This window comes from Scyliorhinus torazame, chromosome 12 (genome assembly GCF_047496885.1).
Source record: "Scyliorhinus torazame isolate Kashiwa2021f chromosome 12, sScyTor2.1, whole genome shotgun sequence".
Taxonomy (NCBI): Eukaryota; Metazoa; Chordata; class Chondrichthyes; order Carcharhiniformes; family Scyliorhinidae; genus Scyliorhinus; species Scyliorhinus torazame.
The window spans coordinates 71,845,344-71,869,551 of record NC_092718.1 but is presented as its reverse complement, the minus strand read 5'-3'; the positions used below and the strand labels follow the sequence as shown (position 1 = coordinate 71,869,551).

Genomic DNA, 24,208 nt, shown 5'->3' with positions numbered 1-24,208 from the left:
AGAGGGGGGAGATCGGGTGTTCCCAACAGGGGAATGGGGAGAATTCGATCCGGGGAGCCAGGGTGGGACAGTCGGCCTTCCTTCATCGTGTTTGTCTGTCTAGACGTTGTCTGTCTGACTGTCCAGACATTGTCTGGTGCTTGTCTGATTCTGCTCCTGCTCCCCCAGCCTGACCATGTGCTGCAGGCGCTGATCCGTTACATCCGGGCGGAGGGCCGAGATCGCAGACACTCGGTTCGTCATTACCAACACGTGCTGACGGTGGATCCAGACAGAGCTCAGCAAATGAAGTTCCAGGTCAGTGCCGGACACCGCGGGGCAGAGTCTCAGGGTCGGCCTGGAGAGTGAGGGGCATGCTGGAGGGCATTGGACTGCCCTGGAGGCTGAGGGAGGTGTCTGGGGTCCAGCGAAGGAGTCGGGGGTCAATGCAAAACATCTGGGGTCGGAGGCAAGAGGCTTGGGGTCTGGGTGAGGGGTCCGGGGCTTGTGAGGACGGTCTAAGGTCCAAGGGGCCTGAGATCTGGGGGAGGGGACTGGGGTCTGAGGGAGATGCCTGGGTCTGAGGTCCAAGAAAGGGGTGTGGGTCTGAGGGAGCGGACTACGAACTGAGGGAGGGTGTGGGGAATGAGTCTCTCTCTGTGTGTGTGTGTGTGTGTGTGTGTGTGTGTCTCAGTCTCTCTATCTCTGTCTTTCGCTCTCTCTCTCTGTCTTTTACTCTTTCACTCTATCTCTTCCCCTCTCTTTGTCTCCCCCTCTCTCTGTCTCCCCCTCTCTCTGTCTCCCCCTCTCTCTGTCGCTCCCTCTCTCTGTCTCTGTCTCTGTTTCTCTGTCTCTCCATCTCTCTGTCTCCCTCTCTCGCTATCTCTCTCTCTGTCTCTCCCTCTCTCTATCTCTGTATCTTCCTCTCTCTATCTGTCTCTCCCTCTCTCTGTGTGTCTCTCTCTCTCTGTCTCTCTCTCTCTCTCTCTCTCTCTCTCTGTCTCTCTCTCTCTCTCTGTCTCTCTCTGTCTCTCTCTCTCTCTCTCTCTGTCTCTCCCTCTCTCTGTCTCTCTCTCTCTCTCTGTCTCTCTCTCTCTCTGTCTCTCTCTCTCTCTCTGTCTCTCTCTCTCTCTCTGTCTCTCTCTGTCTCTCTCTCTCTCTCTGTCTCTCTCACTGTCTCGCTCTTGCTGTCAATCTTGCTGTCTCTCTCTATCTCTGTGTGGATCTCTCACTCTCTCTCTGTCTGTGTGTGTATGTTTCTCTCTCTCTCTCTCTGTCTCTCTCTCTCTCTCTGTCTCTCTCTCTCTCTCTGTCTCTCTCTCTCTCTCTGTCTCTCTCTCTCTCTCTGTCTCTCTCTGTCTCACTCTCTCTCTCTGTCTCTCTCACTGTCTCGCTCTTGCTGTCAATCTTGCTGTCTCTCTCTATCTCTGTGTGGATCTCTCACTCTCTCTCTGTCTGTGTGTGTATGTTTCTCTCTCTCTCTCTCTATATATATATATATCTTACTGTCTCTCTCTCATTCTCTCTCTTGCTGTCTGTGATATTATCAGGTATTGCAGCACCCGAGAGGCTGAAGTTCCATTGGATAAACCTGGGGGTTTACCATTGACTGTATAGTACGTAGCTCCGCCCTGGGTATAAGAGTCGGTGTCGTCCCAGCAGCCCTCATTCTGTACCTGAGCTGCTGGGGAACAGTTCTAGTCTATTAAAGCCTTCAGTTGTGCTACAACCTCATTTTAGTAGTTATTGTAGACTAGACTTAAGTAGAAAGGATGGATCTCTGAATCAAGCCGGAGTGTCTGCAACTCAATCCCCACGCGCCGAACTCAGCGGTGATTTTCAAGCACTGGCTGGCGTGTTTCAAAGGCTACCTTGAGACGGCTGGAGGCCCACCCACGGGGGAGCAAAAACTGCATCTCCTGCACGCTAGGGTAAGCCCTGGGATCTACACCCTCATCGAGGAGGCAGAAGACTTTGATGCAGCAATCGAACTTTTAAAAGGACATTATATCCGCCCAGTAAATCAGGTCTACGCACGTCACCTGCTTGCAACGAGGCGACAAAGCCCCGGGGAATCGCTGGAGGAGTTCTACCGTGCGCTACTGGTGCTGGGCAGAAGCTGTGGTTGCCCGCAAGTTTCGGCGAGCGACCACATGGAACTCCTAATCCAGGATGCCTTTGTAGCAGGTGTGAGCTCCTCAGAGATCCGCCAGCGTCTTTTAGAGAAAGACACCCTGGTACTGAGGGAGGCACGGGCCCTGGCAGGGTCCATAGACGTTGCCTCCAGGAATGCACAATCCTATGTGCCTGACCACGCGGCGGCCCCCTGGGCAGCCTGGAATCCCGCAGCGAGAGCCCCACAGACCTTCCCCGTGTCCCCACAGGCCTGCGCTGTAAGACGGCCCGCCAACTCCGATGGGCCCCGCTGTTTCTTCTGTGGACTGGAAAAGCACCCCCGCCAGCGCTGCCCGGCCCGCACATCCATCTGCAAAGGGTGCGGCAAGAAGAGCCATTTTGTGGGGGTCTGCCAGGCACGAGCGGTGGCCGCGGTCTCCAGCGGCGACTCCGGGCTGCCACAGCGAACTTCTCCTCGGGCCCCAGGTGGCCAGCAGTCACCGCCACCCCCGTATCCTAGGGCCACGTGCGGCCCACGGGCGCCGCCATCTTGTTCCCCGGACACCGTGCCGGACGGATGGGCGCCGCCATTTTGTCCATCTCCGACCACCATGTGCGACCCATGGAGACGCCATCTTGGATGGGGCCCCAGGACCCCAGCCCGGCCAACTATACACTGCCCGATCAAAATTCACAGCTACTGCATCTGGCCTCGGTGACTCTGGACCAAACTCGACATCAAACACTCTCAACAGCAACGATGACGGTCTTCACCAACGGCCACGAGACGTCCTGCCTGATTGACTCTGGGAGCATGGAGAGCTTTATACACCCCGACACGGTAAGGCGCTGTTCACTTTTTACCCACCCTGTAAATCAAAGAATCTCCCTGGCCTCCGATTCCCGCTCAGTGGAGATAAAGGCGTTCTGTCTAGCAAACCTCACAGTCCAAGGAAGGAAATTCAACAATTTCCGCCTTTATGTCCTTCCGCACCTCTGCGCGGCTACACTCCTGGGGTTGGACTTCCAATGTAACCTGCAAAGCCTGACCTTCAAATTCGGCGGCCCTATACCCCCCCTTACTGTCTGCGGCCTCGCGACCCTTAAGGTCTACCCGCCTTCCCTGTTTGCAAACTCGTCGCCACCAGGAGCAGACGGTACAGTGCCCAGAACCGGACCTTCATTAGGTCGGAGGTCCAAAGGCTACTAAGGGAAGGGGTCATTATAGCTAGTAAAAGTCCATGGAGAGCCCAAGTAGTGGTGGTAAAGACCGGGGAGAAACATAGGATGGTCACTGACTACAGTCAGACCATCAACAGGTTTACGCAGCTGGACGCGTACCCTCTCCCCCGTATATCCGACCTGGTAAACAGGATCGCGCATTATAAAGTCTTCTCCACGGTGGATCTCAAGTCCGCCTACCACCAGCTACCCCTCCGTAATAGTGACCACAAATACACTGCCTTTGAGGCAGATGGGCGGCTCTATCATTTTTTAAGGGTTCCCTTCGGTGTCACTAACGGGGTCTCGGTCTTCCAACGCGGGATGGACTGAATGGTGACCGGTACGGCTTACGCGCAACATTTCCGTATCTCGATAACGCCACCATCTGCGGCCATGACCAGCAGGACCACGACACCAACCTCCGAAAATTTCTCCAGACCGCTAAAATCCTTAACTTAATGTACAATAAGGATAAATGTGAGTTTAGCACCGACTGTCTAGCCATTCTCGGCTACGTAGTGCGAAATGGAGTGATAGGCCCCGACCCTGAACGCATGCGCCCCCTCATGGAGTTCCCCCTCCCTCACTGCTCCAAAGCCCTGAAGCGCTGCCTCGGGTTTTTCAGTTACTACGCCCAATGGGTCCCTAACTATGCAGACAAGGCTCGACCCCTGATCCAGTCCACAACCTTCCCCCTGTCGATGGAGGCCCGCCAGGCCTTCAGCCGCATCAAAGCAGACATTGCAAAGGCCACGATGCGCGCCATCGACGAGTCCCTCCCATTCCAGGTCGAGAGCGATGTGTCCGACGTAGCTATGGCGGCCACCCTCAACCAAGCGGGCAGGACTGTGGCCTTCTTCTCCCGTACCCTCCATGCTTCCAAAATCCGCCACTCCTCAGTCGAAAAGGAGGCCCAAGCCATAGTAGAAGCTGTGCGACACTGGAGGCATTACCTGGCCGGCAGGAGATTCACTCTCCTCACTGACCAACGGTCGGTGGCGTTCATGTTCGATAATGCACAGCGGGGCAAGATAAAAAATGACAAGATCTTGCGGTGGAGGATAGAACTCTCCACCTACAACTACGAGATCTTGTATCGTCCCGGGAAGCTAAACGAGCCTCCTGACGCCCTGTCCCGCGGCACATGTGCCACGGGCAAAGTAGAGAGGGAGAACGGAACGGTCTGGAAGACCGTTCTACTGGCCCTACGGTCCAGGAACCTCCCAGTCTCTCGCTGGCAAGAAGTCCTCCAGGAGGCCCTCCACTCCATCCGGTCATTGCTCTGTACGACCACCAATCAGACACCTCCGGGACCTCGCTCTCGACCTGGCTAGCAACACCCGGACCCATCCTGCTCCGAAAACACGTGCGGGTGCACAAGTCGGACCCGTTGGTCGAGAGGGTCCATCTACTCCATGCTAACCCCCAGTACGCCTACGTGGCGTTCCCTGACGGCCGACAAGATACGGTCTCCCTACGGGACCCGGCGCCCGCCGGAACCCCACGTGCACCCCAACGACACCCCCCCACCCCCTCGCAGCACCTCACAGGAGGGTCAGTCCTCCCGCCACTCCTGCCTGGGCCCCCCCACCCCAGGTCAACCGCTGTTCCCACCAGCGCCGTCTAGGGGTGACGAAGCTGCCATGGAGGCCGAAGCCATGCTCCCGGAGTCGCAGACACCTGGACCCCCACTGGAATCACCACCGAGGCCCAGACGATCTCAGAGGACGACCAGGACACCCGACCGACTGATTGCTTCATCTTAACCGATCTGTGACTGTAAATAATAAACACTGACTTTATATATCTGCCATGACTGTAAGTATCCTCTAAACACTGTAAGGAGGTATCACGGTACCTCCATATCTGATCATACCATGTTGAATACAGTTGTAGCCGCTGGCCACCACCCCCGCCGGACTCCTTTTTAACGGGGTGAATGTGGTATTATCAGGCATTGCAGCACCCGAGAGGCTAAAGTTCCATTGGATAAACCTGGGGGTTTACCATTGACTGTATAGTATATAGCTCCGCCTGGGTATAAGAGTCGGTGTCGTCCCAGCAGCCCTCATTCTGTACCTGAGCTGCTGGGGAACAGTTCTAGTCTATTAAAGCCTTCAGTTGTGCTACAACCTCGTTTTAGTAGTTATTGATCGTGCATCACTGTCTCCCTCTACCTCTCTGTAGGTCTCTCTCTCCCCCTCTCTCTCTATGTCCGTGTCTCTCTATCTCTCTGTGCGTCTCTCTCTCTCTTGCTGTCTCCCTCTACCTCTCTGTAGGTCTCTCTCTCTCCCTCTAACTCTATGTATGTGCGTGTCTCTCTATCTCTCTGTAGGTCTCTCTCTCTCCCTCTCTCTCTGTGTCTCTGCATGTCCCTGTGATGAACGGTTACTGCCTTATCATCATGTAAGGTGATGTCCCCTTTAAGACCAGGCTTGGAACCCTGGGGACTCCGCCTCTGGCTCCGCCAATCTGGGAACCATACATAAAGGCCTGCCTCATGGTCTGTATAGCAGTCAGCTCTCGTCCATATCTGTAGCACAGTTATTAGCCTAATAAAGCCTTCTTTGCTGTTTAATCTCTAAGCATCATTATTGAGGGTACCTCAGTCCCTCCCTCTCTCTCTCTCTCTCTCTGTCTCTGCGTGTGTCTCTCTCTCTCTCTCTGTCTCTCTTTCTCCCTCTCTCTCTGTCTCTGCGAGTCTCTCTCTCTGTCTCTGCGTGTCTCTCTCCCTCTCTGTCTCTGCGTGTCTCTCTCCCTCTCCCTCTCTCTCTCTGTCTCTGCTAGTGTCTCTGTCTCTGCGTGTCTCTCTCCCTCTCTGTCTCTGCGTGTGTCTCTCCTCTCTCTGTCTCTGCTAGTGTCTCTCTCTCTCTGTCTCTGCGTGTGTCTCTCACTCTCTCTCTCTCTCTCTCTCTGTCTCTGCGTGTGTCTCTCTCTCTGTCTGCGTGTGTCTCTCACTCTCTCTCTCTGCGTGTGTCTCTCTGTCTCTGCGTGTGTCTCTCTCTCTCTCTGCGTGTGTCTCTCTCTGTCTCTGCGTGTGTGTGTCTCTCTCTCTCTGCGTGTCTCTCTGTCTCTGCGTGTGTCTCTCACTCTCCCTCTCTCTCTGTCTCTGCTAGTGGCTCTCTCTGTCTCTGCGTGTGTCTCTCACTCTCTCTCTCTCTCTCTGTCTCTGCGTGTGTCTCTCTCTCTCTGTCTCTGCGTGTGTCTCTCACTCTCCCTCTCTCTCTCTGTCTCTGCGTGTGTCTCTCTCTGTCTCTGCGTGTGTCTCTCTCTCTCTCTGCGTGTGTCTCTGTCTCTGCGTGTGTGTCTCTCTCTCTCTCTCTGCATGTCTCTCTCTCTGTCTCTGCGTGTCTCTCACTCTCCCTTTCTCTCTCTGTCTCTGTGTGTGTCTCTCTCTCTCTCTGTCTCTGCGTGTGTCTCTCACTCTCCCTCTCTCTCTGTCTCTGCGTGTGTGTCTCTCTCTCTGTCTCTGCGTGTGTCTCTCTCTCTCTCTGTCTCTGCGTGTGTCTCTCTCTCTCTGTCTCTGTCTCTCTCCCTGTCTGTGCGTGTCTCTCTCTGTCTCTGTCTCTGCATGTCTCTTTCTCTCTCTTTCCATCTCTGCACCTGTCTCTCTCTCTCTGTCTCTGCGTGTGTCTCTCTCTCTCTGTCTCTGCGTGTGTCTCTCACTCTCCCTCTCTCTCTCTCTGTCTCTGCATGTGTCTCTCACTCTCCCTCTCTCTCTCTGTCTCTGCGTGTGTCTCTCTCTCTCTGTCTCTGCGTGTGTCTCTCTCTCTGCATGTCTCTCTCTCTGTCTCTGCGTGTCTCTCACTCTCCCTCTCTCTCTCTGTCTCTGCGTGTGTCTCTCTCTCTCTGTCTCTGTCTCTCTCTCTCTCCCTGTCTGTGCGTGTCTCTCTCTGTCTCTGTCTCTTTCTCTCTCTTTCCATCTCTGCACGTGTCTCTCTCTCTCTCTCTGTCTCTGCGTGTGTCTCTCTCTCTCTGTCTCTGCGTGTGTCTCTCACTCTCCCTCTCTCTCTCTGTCTCTGAGTGTGTCTCTCTTTCTCTCTCTGTCTCTGCGTGTGTCTCTCTCTCTCTCTGTCTCTGCGTGTGTCTCTCACTCTCCCTCTCTCTCTCTGTCTCTGCGTATCTCTCTTTCTGTCTCTGCATTTCTCTCTCTCTGTCTCTGTGTGTGCCTCTGTCTCTGTGTGCCTCTCTCTCTGTCTCTGTGTGTCTCTCTCTCTGTCTGTGTGCCTCTCTCTCTGTCTCTGTGTGCCTCTCTCTCTGTCTCTGCGTGTCTCTCTCTCTGTCTCTGCGTGATGCACGATCAATTTCACAAAGACTAAAGTTGGGGACAACTGTGGCTTTATTACAGTCAGATGCGAGGCCTCCTGCTGCAGCTGGCGAAATGGCAGGGCACTGGAGGTCATACATATTTATATAGTTCTCTGTGGGCGGAGCCAGCCAGCAGGGGCTACCGGCGAACCTGTAGTGCAGGTCCTACCTTACATCCCCTAATACAGTGGTTCACCACATTCACCCCCTGTTAAAAATGAGTCCGGCGGGGGTGACGTGAAACTATATACAATTAGTGCAATTATGTACAGAAGTAGGAAAAAAAAAAGTCCATGTTGATGGTCCGGAGTCCGTCAAAGGTTCAGCCGGTCCGGTGCTTTGGTGCTTGGTTGGGAGCGGCGTAACGGTGGCAGCGAAGTCGGTGCTGGCGGTGGTGGAGGTGGCACCGATGGCGGTGGTGGCGATGCTGATGCTGGCCAGTCATCGGGGAACTCCGGGAGCGTGCAGAAGTCCTCTTCATCCTCTTGTGCGGAAAAGTGGGGTGGGGGGGGGTGGTCTGGTGGGGTCAATATTGGTGGCGCGGTGGGAGGGGGGGGAGTGCATTGGTGGGGGGGGGGGGGGGGGTGTTGGGGTGGAACCTGACGGTGCCAGGTCCCTGAGTGAGACAGTATCTTGGCGGCCGTCGGGGAACTCAACGTAGGCATATTGAGGGTTGGCATGGAGCAGGTGATCCCTGTCCACCAAGGGGTCAGCCTTGTGGAGTCGGACGTGCCTACGGAGAAGGACCGGTCCTGGAGCTGCGAGCCAAGTCGGGAGCGACACACCGGATGTGGACTTCCTGGAGAAGGTAAAAACACGTTCATGGGGTGTGTTATTAGTGGCGGTGCACAATAGTGACAGGATGGAGTGCAGAGCGTCTGGGAGGACCTCCTGCCAGCGAGAGGCTGGGAGGTTCCTGGACCGTAGGGTCAGCTGGACGGCCCTCCAAAGCGTTCCATTCTCCTATTCTACTTGCCCGTTTCCCCGGGGGTTGTAGCTGGTCGTCCTGCTGGAGACTATACCCCTGCTGAGCAGGAACTGACGCAGCTCATCGCTCATGAATGAGGATCCCCTGTCACTGTGGATGTAGGCGGGGAAACCGAAAAGAGCGAAGATGGTGCTGAGGGCCTTGATGACGGTGGCAGACGTCATATCCGGGCATGGGATGGCGAAGGGGAATCTGGAGTACTCATCGACCACACTGAGAATGTACGTGTTATGGTCGGTGGAGGGGAGAGGCACTTTGAAATCCACGCTGAGGCGTTCAAAGGGGCGGGAAGCCTTCACCAGGCGCGGACAGTCTGGCCGGTAGAAGTGCGGCTTGTACTCCGCACAGACCTGGCAGTCCCTGGTGACTGTCCTTACTTCCTCGACGGAGTAGGGCAGATTTTGGGCTTTGACCAGATGGTTCAATTGAGTGACCCCCGGGTGACAAAGGCTGTCGCGTAGGGCCCCGAGTTGGTCCACTTGTGCGCTGGCACATGTACCTCGGGAGAGGGCGTCTGGGGGCTCGTTGAGTTTGCCGGGGCGATACAAAATCTTGTAATTATAGGTGGAGAGCTCGATTCTCCACCGCAAGATTTTATCATTTTTGATCTTACCCTGCTGTGTGTTATTGAACATGAAGTCTACCGACCGTTGGTCCGTAAGGAGAGTGAATCTCTTGCCGGCCAGGTAATGCCTCCAAGGCCGCACAGCTTCAACGATAGCTTAGGCCTCCTTCTCGACGGATGAGTGTCGGATTTCAGAGGGATGAAGGGTGCGGGAAAAGAATGCCACGGGTCTGCCTGCCTGGTTTAGAGTGGCGGCAAGGGTGATGTCTGAACCATCGCTTTCTACTTGGAAAGGCAGTGATTCGTCCACTGCGCGCATCCCGGCCTTGGCGATGTCTGCTCTGATGCGGGTGAAAGCATGTTGTGCCTCGGCCGCAAGGGGGAATTGGGTGGACTGAATGAGTGGGCGGGCCTTGTCCGCATAGTTTGGGACCCACTGAGCGTAGTAGGGAAAGAACCCCAGGCAACGTTTGAGGGCCTTGGGGCAGTGGGGGAGGGGAAGTTCCATGAGGGGGCGCATGCGGTCGGGGTTGGGCCCGAGAAGTCCGTTTTGACTACATAGCCGAGAATGGCTAACCAGGTTGTGCTGAACACACACTTCTCTTTGTTGTAGGTCAGGTTGAGAAGAGTGGCAGTGCGGAGGAATTTATCGAGGTTGGCATCGTGGTCCTGCTGGTCATGGCCGCAGATGGTGACATTATCTAAATAGGGAAAGGTGGCCCGCAAACCGTACTGGTCGACCATTCGGTCCATCTCCCTTTGGAAGACCGAGACCCCATTTGTGATGCCGAAAGGGACCCTAAGGAAGTGGTAGAGGCGACCGTCTGCCTCGAAGGCCGTGTATGGCTGGTCCGATTTCCGGATGGGGAGCTGGTGATAGGCGGATTTCACGTCAATTGTTGAGAAGACCCGGTACTGTGCAATCTGATTGACCATATCAGATATGCGTGGGAGGGGGTACGCGTCGAGCTGCGTGTACCGATTGATGGTCTGGCTGTAGTCCACGACCATCCTGTGTTTCTCCCCAGTTTTAACCACTACCACTTGGGCTCTCCAGGGGCTGTTGCTAGCCTCGATAATACCCTCCTGAAGCAGCCGCTGGACTTCGGACCTGATGAAGGTCTTGTCCTGGGTGCTGTACCGTCTGCTCCTAGTGGCAACGGGCTTGCAATCCACCATTAGATTGACAAAAAGGGAGGGGGGGATCGACCTTGAGGGTCGCGAGGCCGCAAATGGTAAGGGGGAGTAAGGGCCCGCCGAATTTGAGGGTGAGGCTCTGGAGGTTGCACTGGAAGTCCAGGCCCAACAGGAGTGCAGCGCAGAGATTAGGAAGGACATAGAGGCGGAAGTTACTAAATTCTACGCCCTGGACAGTGAGGGTGACTGTACAGAAGCCCCGGATCGGGACGGAGTGGGATCCGGAGGCTAGGGAGATCCTTTGATTGGCAGGGTGGAGCGCGAGGGAGCAGCGCCTTACCGTATCTGGGTGTACGAATCTTTCGGTACTCCCGGAGTCCAGCAGGCACGAGGATGCTTGGCCGTTGGTTTTAACCGTCATCGACGCGGTGGCTAGGTTGTGCGGGCGAGATTGGTCCAGCGTCATCGAAGCGAGCTGCGGGTAGCCGTCGGATGCTTCGGGTGGCGAGCGTGTGCGGTTCCGATGTCGGGATGTCCGGAGACCCTGTGGGGGTCAAGATGGTGGCACCCATGGTGCGCACATTGTGGGGTCTGGACAAGGTGGCGGTGCCCATGGGGCGCACATGGCCCCGGGAGGGGAAGATGGCGGCTCCCATTGTGCGCCTGGCGTGGGGGAGGGGGTGATAGCGGGCGTGATTGCAGCGACTGCGCGGGCCTGGCACACAGCCGCGAAGTGGCCCTTTTTACTGCAGGCTCTACAAACGGCAGTGCGGGCCGGGCAGTTTTGGCGGGGGTGCTTCTGCTGACCGCAGAAGTAGCAGCGGGGACCCCAAGGGTGCGCGGATCGGCGTGCGGAGCAGGCGTATCGGGAAGGCAGGGCCCCGGCTGAAGAGGTCGGCGGCGGGGTAGGAAGGGGTAGAAGGGTGGGCAGCACGGCGGGAGGGGTACGATTGCGACTGTCAATGAGAGCGCCAAGGTTTTCATCTCCGCCAGATCGAGCGTGGTTCCTTCCAGTAATCGTTCTCGGATGCGGTCCGACGCAATCCCCGTCACAAAAGCATCGCGCAATAGGAGGTTCGCAAGTTCGGCGGCCGTAACGGCCTCACAGTCACAGTCCCGGACGAGTGGAATTAGGGCCCGCCAGAAGTCTTCGATGGACTCACCAGGTAGTTGCGAGCGGGTGGCGAGTACATGCCTGACGAAGAGCGTGTTCGTCTTCTGCGCGTAGTGTTCCTTAAGGAGTTCCATTGCTTTTGTGTAAGTCGTGGCGTCTTGGATCAACGGGAACACGCTGGAGCTCAGTCTGGAGGACAGGACGTTTATCTCATGACGTTGGCTCGGGATCCGCAGCCTTGATGTCAGCCTCAAAACATGCTAGCCAGTGAGTAAAGTCTTTCCTGGCGTCGGGCGAGTGCGGATCCAGCTGCAGGCAATCGGGCTTAATTCTGATATCCATTCTGTGGAAAATCTGACTGTAATAAATTGATATACGATCAATTGCACAAAGACTAAAGTTGGGTCCAACTGTGGCTTTATTACAGTCAGATGCGAGGCCTCCTGCTGCAGCTGGCGAAATGGCAGGGCACTGGAGGTCATGCATATTTATACAGTTCTCCGTGGGCGGATCCAGCCGGCAGGAGTTACGGTGAACCTGTAGAACAGGTCCTACCTTACGTCCCCTTGGAGACCCCCACAAGTGACGTTCCGTCTGGTCCCCGTTAGTTGCCACCAGTGCTGAACGGCGCGTGCCCGATATCCGAGATATCTACTGCCTCACTCGAAGATGCAGATTTGCCAAAAGGTGTCACCTTGAAGCGACGGGCGAGGCGTTGCAAGCCGGGCGGATCCTGGGAGCGGGCTCTCCCGGCTTGGCGAGCTGCTTTGCCAGCGCAGCGCGGTCAGAGGGTTGTGCCCAGTCTCTCTCTCTCCCTCCCTCTGTCTTTCTCTCTCTCCCTCTGTCTCTCTCTCCGTCTGTCTCTCTCTCCGTCTGTCTCTCTCTCCCTCTTTCTCTCTCTCCCCTTTATCTCTCGCCCCTCTGTCTCTCTCCACCTCTGTCTCTCTCTCCGTCTGTCTCTCTCCCTCTTTCCCTCTCTCCCTCTTTCCCTCTCTCCCTCTTTCTCTCTCCCTCTTTCTCTCACTCCCCTCTGTCTCTCTCCCCCTCTGTCTCTCTCTCCCCCTCTGTCTCTCTCTCCCCCTCTGTCTCTCTCTCCCCCTCTGTCTCTCTCTCCCCCTCTGTCTCTCTCTCCCCCTCTGTCTCTCTCTCCCCCTCTGTCTCTCTCTCCCCCTCTGTCTCTCTCCCCCTCTGTCTCTCTCCCCCTCTGTCTCTCTTCCCCTCTGTCTCTCTTCCCCTCTGTCTCTCTTCCCCTCTGTCTCTCTTCCCCTCTGTCTCTCTCCCCCTCTGTCTCTCTCCCCCTCTGTCTCTCCCCCTCTGTCTCTCTCCCCTCTGTCTCTCTCCCTCTGTCTCTCCCCCTCTATCTCTCAAACGCGCAATAAAGAGGGCTAAAAGGGGTCATCAAGGAAAATCCCAAAGCCTTTTATTCGTATATAAGGAGCAAGAGGGTAACTAGAGAAAGGATTGGCCCACTCAAAGACAAAAGAGGGAATTTCTGCGTGGAGTCAGAGGAAATGGGTGAGATTCTTAATGAGTACTTTGCATCGGTATTCACCAAGGAGAGGGACATGATGGATGTTGAGGCTAGGGATGGATGTTTAAATACTCTAGGTCAAGCCGGTGTAAGGAAGGGGGAGGTTTTGCGTATTCTAAAAGGCATTAAGGTGGACAAGTCCCCAGGTCCGGATGGGATCTATCCCAGGTTACTGAGGGAAGCGAGGGACGAAATAGCTGGGGCCTTAACAGATATCTTTGCAGCATCCTTGAGCACGGGTGAGGTCCCGGAGGACTGGAGAATTGCTAATGTTGTCCCTTTGTTTAAGAAGGGTAGCAGGGATAATCCAGGGAATTATAGACCTGTGAGCTTGACGTCAGTGGTAAGCAAACTGTTGGAGAAGATACTGAGGGATAGGATCTATTCACATTTGGAAGAAAATAGACTTATCAGTGATAGGCAGCATGGTTTTGTGCAGGGAAGGTCATGTCTTACAAACCTAATAGAATTCTTTGAGGAAGTGACAACGTTAATTGATGGGGGAAGGGCTGTAGATGTCATATACATGGACTTCAATAAGGCGTTTGATAAAGTTTCCCATGGCAGGTTGATGGAAAAAGTGAAGTTGTATAGGGTTCAGGGTGTACTAGCTAGATGGATAAAGGACTGGCTGGGCAACAGGAGACAGAGAGTAGTGGTGGAAGGGAGTGTCTCAAAATGGAGAAAGGTGACTTGTGGTGTTCCACAGGGATCCGTGCTCGGACCACTGTTGTTTGTGATATAATAAATGATCTGGACGAAGGTATAGGTGGTCTGATTAGCAAGTTTGCAGATGATACTAAGATTGGTGGAGTTGCAGATAGCGAGGAGGACTGTCAGAGAATACAGCAAAATATAAATAGATTGGAAAGTTGGGCAGAGAAATGGCAGATGGAGTTCAATCCAGGCAAATGCGAGGTGATGCATTTTGGAAGATCTAATTCAAGAGCGGACTATACGGTCAATGGAAGAGTCCTGGGGAAAATTGATGTACAGAGAGATCTGGGAGTTCAGGTCCATTGTACCCTAAGGTGGCAACGCAGGTCGATAGAGTATTCAAGAAGGCATACAGCATGCTTGCCTTCATCGGACGGGGTATTGAGTACAAGAGTCGGCAGGTCATGTTACAGTTGTATAGGACTTTGGTTAGGTCACATTTGGAATACTGCGAGCAGTCCTGGTCGCCACATTACCAGAAGGATGTGGATGCTTTAGAGAGGGTGCAGAGGAGGTTCACCAGGATGTTGCCTGGTATGGAGGGCACTAGCTATGAAGAAAGGTTGAGTAGATTAGGATTGTTTTCGTTGGAAAGACGGAGGTTGAGGGGGGACCTGACTGAGGTCTACAAAATTATGAGAGGTATGGACAGGATGGATAGCAACAAGCTTTTTCCAAGAGTGGGGGTGTCAATTACAAGGGGTCACGATTTCAATGCGAGAGGGGGAATGTTTAACGGAGATATGCGTGGAAAGTTTTTTACGCAGAGGGTGGTGGATGCCTGGAACGCTTTGCCAGCGGAGGTGGTAGAGACGGGCACGATAGCATCATTTAAGATGCATCTAGACATTTATACGAACAGGCGGGGAACAGAGGGAAGTAGATCCTTGGAAAATAGGTGACAGGTTTAGATAAAGGATCTGGATCGGCGCAGGCTTGGAGGGCCGAAGGGCCTGTTCCTGTGCTGTAATTTTCTTTGTTCTTTGTTCTTGTTCTCTGTCTCTCTCCCCTCTGTCTCTCTCCCCTCTGTCTCTCTCCCCTGTCTCTCTCCCCCTCTGTGTCTCACTGTGTCTCACTGTGTCTCTCACTGTGTCTCTCAATGGGTCTCACTGTGTATCCTTTTGTCTCTCTTTCTGTCTCACTTTGTCTCTCTCTCTGTCTCTCTCTCCCCCTCTGTCACTCTGTCTCCCCGTCTGTCTCCCTCTCCGCGTCTGTCTATCTCTCCCGCTCTGTCTGTCTGTCTCCCTCTCTGTCTCTCTCTCTTTCTCGGTCTGTCTTTGTGTCCGTCTATTTATCCCTCTCTCTCTTTCTGTGTCTCTCTGTCTCACTCTCTCCGTCTCTCTCTCTCTCTTTTTGTCATTCTCTCTCTCTGTCCTCTCTTACTCTGACTCTCTCTCATCTCTCTCCCTGTCTTTCTCTCTCTGACTCTCTCTTTCTCTCCTGCAGGTTTTCACACATCTCCGGGTGATTGAGGAACGGATGAATCAGAGTTTGGCTCTGCTGTTCAAAATCCCCGAGCTTTCCCGGGAGCTGGCCGATGACGTGGGTAAGTGGCAGGCATAACCCCCCACCCCACAACCCCTCACCCCCAATTCGTCCTTCCACCCTATCCCACATGGAGCAGAGGAGACCCACTGGGCTGGGAATACGAGCCACAGGGGGGGCTCCTGGGGACGGGAGACCCCCAATGTCGGACTGAGACCCTCAGGGAGTGGGAGAGACCCCGGGGTGGGAGTGAGACCCTCAGGGAGGAGGAGAGACCCCTAGAGTGGGGGTGAGACCCTCAGGGAGAGGGAGAGACACCGGGGTGGGAGTGAGACCCTCAGGGAGGGAGAGAGACCCCTGGAATGGGAGTGAGACCCTCAGGGAGGGAGAGAGACCCCCGGCGTGGGAGTGAGACTCTCTGAGAGCGGGAGAGACCCCCGGAGTGGGAGTGAGACCCTCGGGGAGGGGTAGAGACCCTCGGAGTGGGATTGAGACCCTCAGGGAGGAGGAGAGACCCACAGGGTGGGGGTGAGACTCTCCGAGTGCGGGAGAGACCCCCGGGGTGGGAGTCAGACCGTCAGCGAGGAGGAGAGACCTAGAGAGTGGAGTGAGACTCTCCGAGAGCGGGAGAGACCCCCAGGGTGGGAGTGAGACCCTCAGGGAGTGAGAGAGACCCCCGGAGTGGGAGTGAGACTCTCTGAGAGCGGGAGAGACCCCCCGAGTGGGAGTGAGACCCTCGGGGAGGGGTAAAGACCCCCGGAGTGGGATTGAGACCCTCAGGGAGGAGGAGAGACCCCCAGGGTGGGGGTGAGACTCTCCGAGTGCGGGAGAAACCCCCGGGATGGAAGTCAGACCGTCAGGGAGGAGGAGAGACCCCCGGAGTGGAGTGAGACTCTCCGAGAGCGGGAGAGACCCCCGGGGTGGGAGTGAGACCCTCAGGGAGGTAGGGAGACCCCCGGGGTGGGAGTGAGACCCTCAGGGAGGGAGAGAGACCTCCGGGGTGGGAGTGACACCCTCAGGGAGGGAGAGAGACCCCCGGGGTGGGAATGAGACCCTCAGGGAGGGAGAGAGACCCCCGGAATGGGAGTGAGACCCTCAGGGAGGAGGAGAGACCCCCGGAGTGGGAGTGAGACTCTCCGAGAGCGGGAGAGGCCCCCAGGGTGGGAGTGAGACCCTCTGGGAGGGAAAGAGACCCCTGGGGTGGGAGTGAGACCCTCAGGGAGGAGGGGAGACCCCGGGGTGGGAGTGAGACCCTTAGGGAGGGAGAGAGACCCCCAGAATGGGAGTGAGACCCTCTGGGAGGGAGAGAGACCCCTGGGGTGGGAGTGAGACTCTCCGAGAGCGGGAGAGGCCCCCGGGGTGGGAGTGAGACACTCAGGGAGGTAGAGAGACCCCCGGGGTGGGGGTGAGACCCTCAGGGAGGGAGAGAGACCCCCGGGGTGGGAGTGACACCCTCAGGGAGGGATAGAGATCCTCAGAGTGGGAGTGAGACCCTCAGGGAGGGAGGGAGAGCCCCAGAGTGGGAGTGAGACCCTCAGGGAGGAGGAGAGACCCCCGGAATGGGAGTGAGACCCTCAGGGAGGGAGAGAGAGCCCCAGAGTGGGAGTGAGACCCACAGAGAGCAGGAGAGACCCCCGGGGTGGGAGTGAGACCCTCAGGGAGGAGGTGAGACCCCGGGGTGGGAGTGAGACCCTCAGGGAGGGAGAGGGACCCCCGGAATGGGAGTGAGACCCACAGAGAGCAGGAGAGAAGGCTGGGGTGGGTGTAAGACTCTCAGAGAGGGGGAGAGACCCCTGGGTTGGGAGTGCGACCCTCAGAGCGGGATGAGTTGAGAAGTAACAGAGGGAGTACTGTCAATCTCACATGTTTGGATCATAATGTTAGCAAATCACTGTGGCATTCCATTAACATCATTCACAAATGCCAGGATGAAAATCAAAGATAAAGACCAAAACAAATACTTTGAATCACAGAAAGATGAGTGAGTGATATTGCAGTATCAAGAATAAATTTATACGGCATACAGGAAATGATCTGATTAATATATCAACCAATTAGAATTTTTAAAATTTTTATTGAAGCATTTGTAATTTTCACAATTTAACACATTAACATCTCTTAAACAACTGCGCGGGCCGACACACACGTAAAGAAAAAGAGAAACAATACAACCTACTTAACAACACCCCCTACTCTCCCCGCACTCTTCCCTAGCTGCCCGTAAACTGGACTCCCTGTCCTGTTGGAACATTGCCATGCACCCTCCCCAAATTTTCCTTGAATTATGTCTATGAACTGCTGCCATCTCCGGGCGAACCCTTGAATTGACCCTCTCAAATTTTCTCCAGACTGAGAAACCCTGGCTTATCGCTGACCCACAGTCCTGACACCGGGCGCTCCGAGTCCCTCCATCCCAGCAAAATCCGTCTCTGGGCCACCAGGGAGGAGAAGGCCAGAACATCGGCCTCCCTCCCCCCCTTGGCCCCCGTATCCTCCGATACCCCAAATATATGAACCAATTCGAGTGGAGACTGAAGAAAGGAGTTTCTGGATGAATATTCCTCTGTCCATATTCCCGCTGGATGATGAGGTTAATCTCTTTATTTTCAAATTTAGAGTACCCAATTCGTTTTTTTCCAATTAAGGGGCAATTTAGCGTGGCCAATCCACCGATGAGATCCACGCAGACACGGGAAGAATGCGCAAACTCCACACGGACAGTGACCCGGGTCCTCGACAGAGTGAGGCAACAGTGCTAACCACTGCTCCACCGTGCCGCCCTTGATGAGGTTACTCTTGTTCCTGTTTTAGGCAGCACGGTAGCATTGTGGTTAGCACAGTTGCTTCGCAGCTCCAGGGTCCCAGGTTCGATTCCGGGCTGGGTCACTGTCTGTGTGGAGATGCACGTTCTCCCCGAGCAGGATTCTCCCGCAACTGGCCGGCGCCGGCGCGAACCACTCCGGCGTTGGGCCGACTGGAAGGTGCGGAATCCTCCGCACTTCTGGCGGCGGAGGGGTTGGCGCCGCGCCACCCGGAACTGAAGGGCCGGCACGAGTTGGCGCATTCGCAGAACCGCCGGCGTGGTTCCGCACATGCGTAGACCGGCCGGCGTGTTCCTGCGCATGTGCAGGGGGGTTCTTCTCCGCGCCGGCCATGAGGGCAGGCGGGCCTGTGCCATGGGGGCACTCCTTCCTTCCGCGCCGGCCTCTGTAGGGCTCCGCCATGGCCGGCGCGGAGAAGAACCCCCCTGCACATGCGCAGGAACACGCCGGCCGGTCTACGCATGTGCGGAACCACGCCGGCGGTTCTGCGAATGCACCAACTCGTGCCGGCCCTTCGCCGCCGGTTGGCGCGGTGCCAACCCCTCCACCGCCGGCTTTTCCCACCGGAGGATTCCGCATCTTCCGGTCGGCCCGACGCCGGAGTGGTTCGCGCCGCTCTTGGCGCCGGCGTCGGGTCATGCCACCAATTGCGGGAGAATCCCTCCCTCTGTCTCTCACTCTCTCTCTCTCTCTCGCTCCGTCTCTCTCTCTCTCTTGCTCCGTCTCTCCCTCTCTCTCACTCTGTCTCTCTCTATGTTTCTCTCTGTCTCTCTATCTGTCTCTCTATCTGTCTCTCTGTCTGTCTCACTCTCTCTCTCTCTCTGTCTTACTCTCTGCCTCCATCTCTCTGTCTCTCTCTCTCTTTCTCTTTTCCTCTCTCTTTCTCTTTTCCTCTCTCTCTTAGTCGCTAACCCAGCCACTGTGACTGGAGGGGCATGATGCGACCATCAATTCACTCGAAGACACGCGGAGAAGTAAACCGTGGTTTTAATTATCTTAGAACTGAGCCTGCCTGCGACCGGTACAACACTGAAGGCGGCCCTGCAGGTTAGCTGCTCTTATACTTCCTCTTAGGGGTGGAGCCATAGGCAGAGCCCGTACATGCCCCAACATATCCCCCTCTGGGTGAAGCCACAAAATGGCCCATAGGTGGAGCCCACAGGGTTAATAACATAACAGAACATAATACAGTGCGCTGGTGAATTATCAGTAATTATACATTCACCACATTCACCCCCTGTTTAAAAAATGAAGTCCGGCGGGGGTGACGGGCTCATAGATTCAGTAGGTCCGGTACCCGGATCGTACGTTGCGACCGCTGAAGCACTGGTGTTGCAGCCGCTTCGGGTGGCTGTGGAAGTGGGTCCGGTGCGGCACAGGCGAGGACTCCGGGAGCGGCTCTTCCGGAGCTTCATTGCTGTGTGTGCGGCGGGTGGGAGGGAGCGCGGGAACCATATTGGGGTGGAGGCGCTGAACATGGGAGGTTGGACGGGACATAGTGTGGGGGATGCAGTAGTGGGAGTGGTGTTGGAGCCTGCGGGCGCCAGGTCCCGGAGGGAGACAGTATCTTGCCGGCCATCGGGGTGTTCGACGTACGCAGAGTGTGGGTTGGAGTGCAGGAGCTGGACCCTCTCTACCAGGGGGTCGGTCTTATGGCTCTGAACATGGTTTCGGAGGAGGACTGGACCCGGTGTCATCAGCCAGGGTGGAAGCGAGGCCCCTGAGGTAGCTCCCCTCGGGAAAACAAACAAACGGTCATGAGGAGTCTGGTTTGTGGCCGTGCAAAGGAGGGACCTAATAGAGTGGAGCGCATCGGGAGGGACCTCCTGCCAGTGAGAAACTGGGAGATTCCTGGACCGCAGGGTCAGTAGGACGGTCTTCCAGACCGTCGCGTTCCCCCTCTCCACCTGCCCGTTTCCCCTGGGATTATAACTGGTAGTCCTGCTCGAGGCGATGCCCTTACTGAGCAGGTACTGACGCAGTTCGTCGCTCATGAACGACGAACCCCTGTCGCTGTGGACATAACTGGGGAAACCAAAGCAGGGCTTTAATGACAGTGGGGGTGGTCATATCAGGGCAGGGGATGGCAAACGGGAAGCGGGAGAACTCATCTATGATGTTAAGGAAGTACGTGATGTGGTTATTGGAGGGGAGGGGCCCTTTGAAATCGATACTGAGGCGTTCAAAGGACCGGGATGCCTTTACCAGGTGGGCCTTATCCGGTCGATAGAATTGCGGTTTACACTCCGCACAGATTTGGCAGTCCCTGGTTATAGCTCTGACCTCCTCGGTGGAGTAGGGCAGGTTGCGGGCTTTGATGTAATGGGCGAAGCGGGTGACCCCCGGGTGGCAGAGGCCATCGTGGATAGCCCATAGTCGGTCATCTTGCGCGCTGGCGCACGTGCCGCGGGACAGGGCATCTGGGGGCTCGTTGAGCTTCCCAGGACGATATACTATATCGTAGTTATAGGTGGAGAGTTCAATTCTCCACCTCAAGATCTTATCATTCTTGATCTTGCCCCGCTGCGTATTGTCAAACATGAACGCAACCGATCGTTGGTCGGTGACGAGGGTAAACCTCCTACCAGCAAGGTAGTGCCTCCAGTGCCGCACGGCTTCCACGATGGGTTGGGCTTCTTTTTCGACCGAGGAGTGTCGAATTTCAGAGATGGTGAGGGTGCGTGAAAAAAACGCGACCGGTCTGCCTGCTTGGTTGAGGGTGGCGGCGAGAGCGACCTCTGAGGCGTCGCTCTCCAGCTGGAAGGGGACGGACTCGTACACCGCGTGCATCGCGGCTTTGGCGATGTCCGCCTTGATGCAGTTGAAGGCCTGGCGGGCCTCGGCTGCCAGTGGAAAGAGGGTGGCCTTAAATAGTGGGTGGGCTTGTCCGCATACTGGGGGACCCACTGGGCGTAATAGGAGAAAAATCCAAGGCACCTCTTCAGAGCCTTGGGACAGTGAGGGAGAGGGAGTTGTAGGAGGGGGCGCATATGATCAGGGTCGGGCCCTAGGACCCCGTTCTCCACGTCGTAGCCAAGGAAGGCTAGCCGGGATGTGCGGAAAACGCATTTCTCCTTGTTGTAGGTGAGGTTGAGCTTTAGGGCGGTTTGGAGAAATCGGTGGAGGTTGGCGTCGTGGTCCTGCTGATCATGGCCGCAGATGGTGAAATTGTCCAAGTACAGAAATGTGGCCCGCAGCCCGTACTGGTCCACCATTCGGTCCATCGCTCGTTGGAACACCAAAACCCAGTTCGTGCTGCCAAAGGGGACCCAGAGGAAGTGGGAAAGGCAGCCGTCTGCCTCAAAAGCCGTGTAGTGGCGGTCCTCCGGGCGGATTGGGAGCTGGTGGTATGCAGACTTCAGATCCACCGTCGAGAACACGCGTAGTGCGCGATCTGATTTACCATGTCTGCAATCCGGGGAAGGGGGTACGCATCGAGTTGCGTAGACCGGTTAATGGTCTGGCTGTAATCAACCACCATCTGGAACTTTTCCCCGGTCTTGACGACCACCACCTGAGCTCTCCAGGGGCTATTGCTGGCCTCTATGACCCCCTCCCACAAGAGACGCTGGACCTCGGACCTGATGAACGTCCTGTCCTGCAAGCTATACGCCTGCTTCTGGTGGCTACTGGCTTGCGAGATAGGCTTGAAGCATCGAAGCCAATGTGAAAAAATGTCTTTCGCCTCCGCAGCCTGTGGACCGAGTTCCAGTCTGTCATGTTTGAGGGCTGATTCCATAGTAGTATTTTAAGCTGATTAAATTGATGCGACCATCAATTCACTCGAAGACACGTGGAGAATTAAACCGTGGTTTTAATCAGCTTAGAACTGAGCCTGCCTGTGACCGGTACTACACTGAAGGCGGCCCCGCAGGTCAGCTGCTCTTATACTTCCTCTAAGGGGTGGAGCCATGGGCGGAGCCCGTACATGCCCCAACATATCCCCTGTGGGTGAAGCCAATGGTGCATAGGTGTAGCCCACAGGGTTAATAACATAACACAGCGCACTGGTGAATTATCAGTAATTATACATTCACCACAGGGCAATTCTCTGATATGGAGGCCAAGTGTTCGCGTCGTCGTGAACGCGTCGCGTTTCACGACGGAGCGAACAGGGCCCGGGCACAACCTATTCTGGCCTCCGCAGGGGACCAGCACGACGCTGGAGCGTTCATGCCGCTTCAGCCTCCTTACGCGGCGCGCCAACCCGCGCATGCAGGGGGACCTTCTTACGCGCGCCGGCCCCGACCCACCATGGGGTCGGTGTTCAGGGGCCGGATGCGGTGGGAAAGTAGGGCGGGGGGGGGGGGGGGGCGAAGAGGCCAGCCCGCCGATCGGTGGGGCCCCGATCGCGGGCCTGACCCCTTCGGAGGCCCCCTCCCCCCCGCAGAGTTCCCGCCGGCAGCGACCAGGGGTGAACGGCGCCGGTGGGACTCTGTCGAATCGGGACGGCCGCTCCCGGCCCCGTCCAATTCCAGCGGCCACGGCCGGCGCAAATGGCACCTCGGAGAATCGCGCGCCGGCATCGTGGCGCGGCTGCGGCGATTCTCCGGCCCGGGGCTCGGAGAATCGCCCCCTGGGTTTTTGGTTGCCTGTCCCCAGTATGCCTGCCTGTGTCTCGGGGTTGGATTCTATCTGATGTCCAGCACGGTAGCACAGTGGTTAGCACTGAGGCTTCACACCGCTGGGTCACGGTCTGTGCGGAGTCTGCACATCCTCCCGTGTGTGCGTGGGTTTCCTCCGGGTGCTCCGTTTCCTCCCCACAGTCCAAAGATGTGCAGGTTAGATGGATCGGCTATGATAAATTGTCCTTAGTGTCCAAAAAAGGTTAGGAGGGATTATTTGGTTACTGGGATAGGGTGGAAGTGAGGGCTTAAGTGGGTCGGTGCAGACTCGATGGGCCAAATGGCCTCCTTCTGCACTGTATGGTCTATGTTCTGTGTCCATTGCTGTGGTGTTCCCTGGTGAATGGTGTTATGTATTGCACATTGGCATGGCCACTCACTCCCTGCTCTGCTTTCACTCTCCGCCTGCCCAATCAGGGGAACTCCTCCGGGCTGACAGGTTGGACGCGAACGATCTGATGACCCCGTCGATCTCGGAGACAACGGTAACGGAGGAGCTGGTCTCTGAGGAGGAAGACGAGGAGTCCCGAGGCGCATGGCTCCAACCAAGACCGTGCACCAGCTCCTAGACTCAGAGGGTGAGTCCTCCCGTTCAGCGGGGTAACTGCCAGGTCGAGGGGTCGGGATGGGGTGGGGGGATACGGGGTAGTGCAGGAGAGGGGAAACGAACACCCCCCACCCCCTTCATCATTGTGATTCTCAGTCCAGATTCCCTTGGGCAGGGGGTTTGGTGGATGAGGACGAGTGGGGCTGGTGAGGGGGTGGGGCTGATGAGGGGGTGGGGCTGGTGAGGGGGTGGGGCTGGTTAGGGGGTGGGGCTGGTGAGGGGGTGGGGCAGGGGAGGGGGGTGGGCTGGGGAGGGGGGTGGGGCTGGTGAGGGGGTGGGGCAGGTGAGGGGGTGGGGCAGGTGAGGGGGAGCGGCTGGTGAGGGGGTGGGGCGGATGAGGGGGTGGGGCTGGTGAGGGGGAAGGGCTGGTGAGGGGTAGGGGCTGGTGAGGGGGGGCTGGTGAGGGGAGGGGCAGGTGAGGGGGAGGGGCAGGTGAGGGGGAGGGGCAGGTGAGGGGGAAGGATAGTGGGGGGATAGTGGGGATGGGCTGGGTGAGGGGGAGGGATGAGTGGGTGTGGTGCTGGTGAGGGGGAGGGACAGATGAGGGGGAGGGATAGTGTGGGATGGGCTGGTGAGGGGGAGGGATGAGTGGGCTGGTGAGGGATGAGTGGGGGTGGGGCTGGTGAGGGATGAGTGGGGGTGGGGCTGGTGAGGGGGAGGGATTGAGTGGGTGTGGTGCTGGTGAGGGGGAGGGGACAGATGAGGGGGAGGGATAGTGTGGGATGGGCTGGTGAGGGGGAGGGATGAGTGGGGCTGGTGAGGGATGAGTGGGGGTGGGGCTGGTGAGGGATGAGTGGGGGTGGGGCTGGTGAGGGGGAGGGATGAGTTGGTGTGGGGCTGGTGAGGGGGGATGTGATGAAATGTGGTGACGCAGCCAGGCCGAATACTTTGCTCCAGCTTCAATAAGGGGTGAACCTGTGAATGATGGGAATACTCGAGGGAGGCTGGCACAATGCCCTCCGTCTGCCCTCCCCTCCGTCTGCCCTCCCCT

At 56.6% G+C, this 24,208-nt stretch overlaps 1 protein-coding gene across 1 annotated transcript in view; it reads left to right on the top strand.

The window, feature by feature from the left end:
* LOC140386475 (amyloid beta precursor like protein 2-like) overlaps positions 1-23,186 on the top strand; it is a 144,226-nt gene extending 121,040 nt beyond the window's left edge. The window contains exons 10-12 of the mRNA XM_072468848.1: positions 169-297; positions 15,125-15,224; positions 23,028-23,186. Of these exons, the coding sequence (XP_072324949.1) occupies positions 169-297; positions 15,125-15,224; positions 23,028-23,179 (381 nt within the window). The 3' untranslated portion in view covers positions 23,180-23,186. The remainder of the gene's footprint in view (positions 1-168; positions 298-15,124; positions 15,225-23,027) is intronic.
* Positions 23,187-24,208: the final 1,022 nt, after the last annotated feature.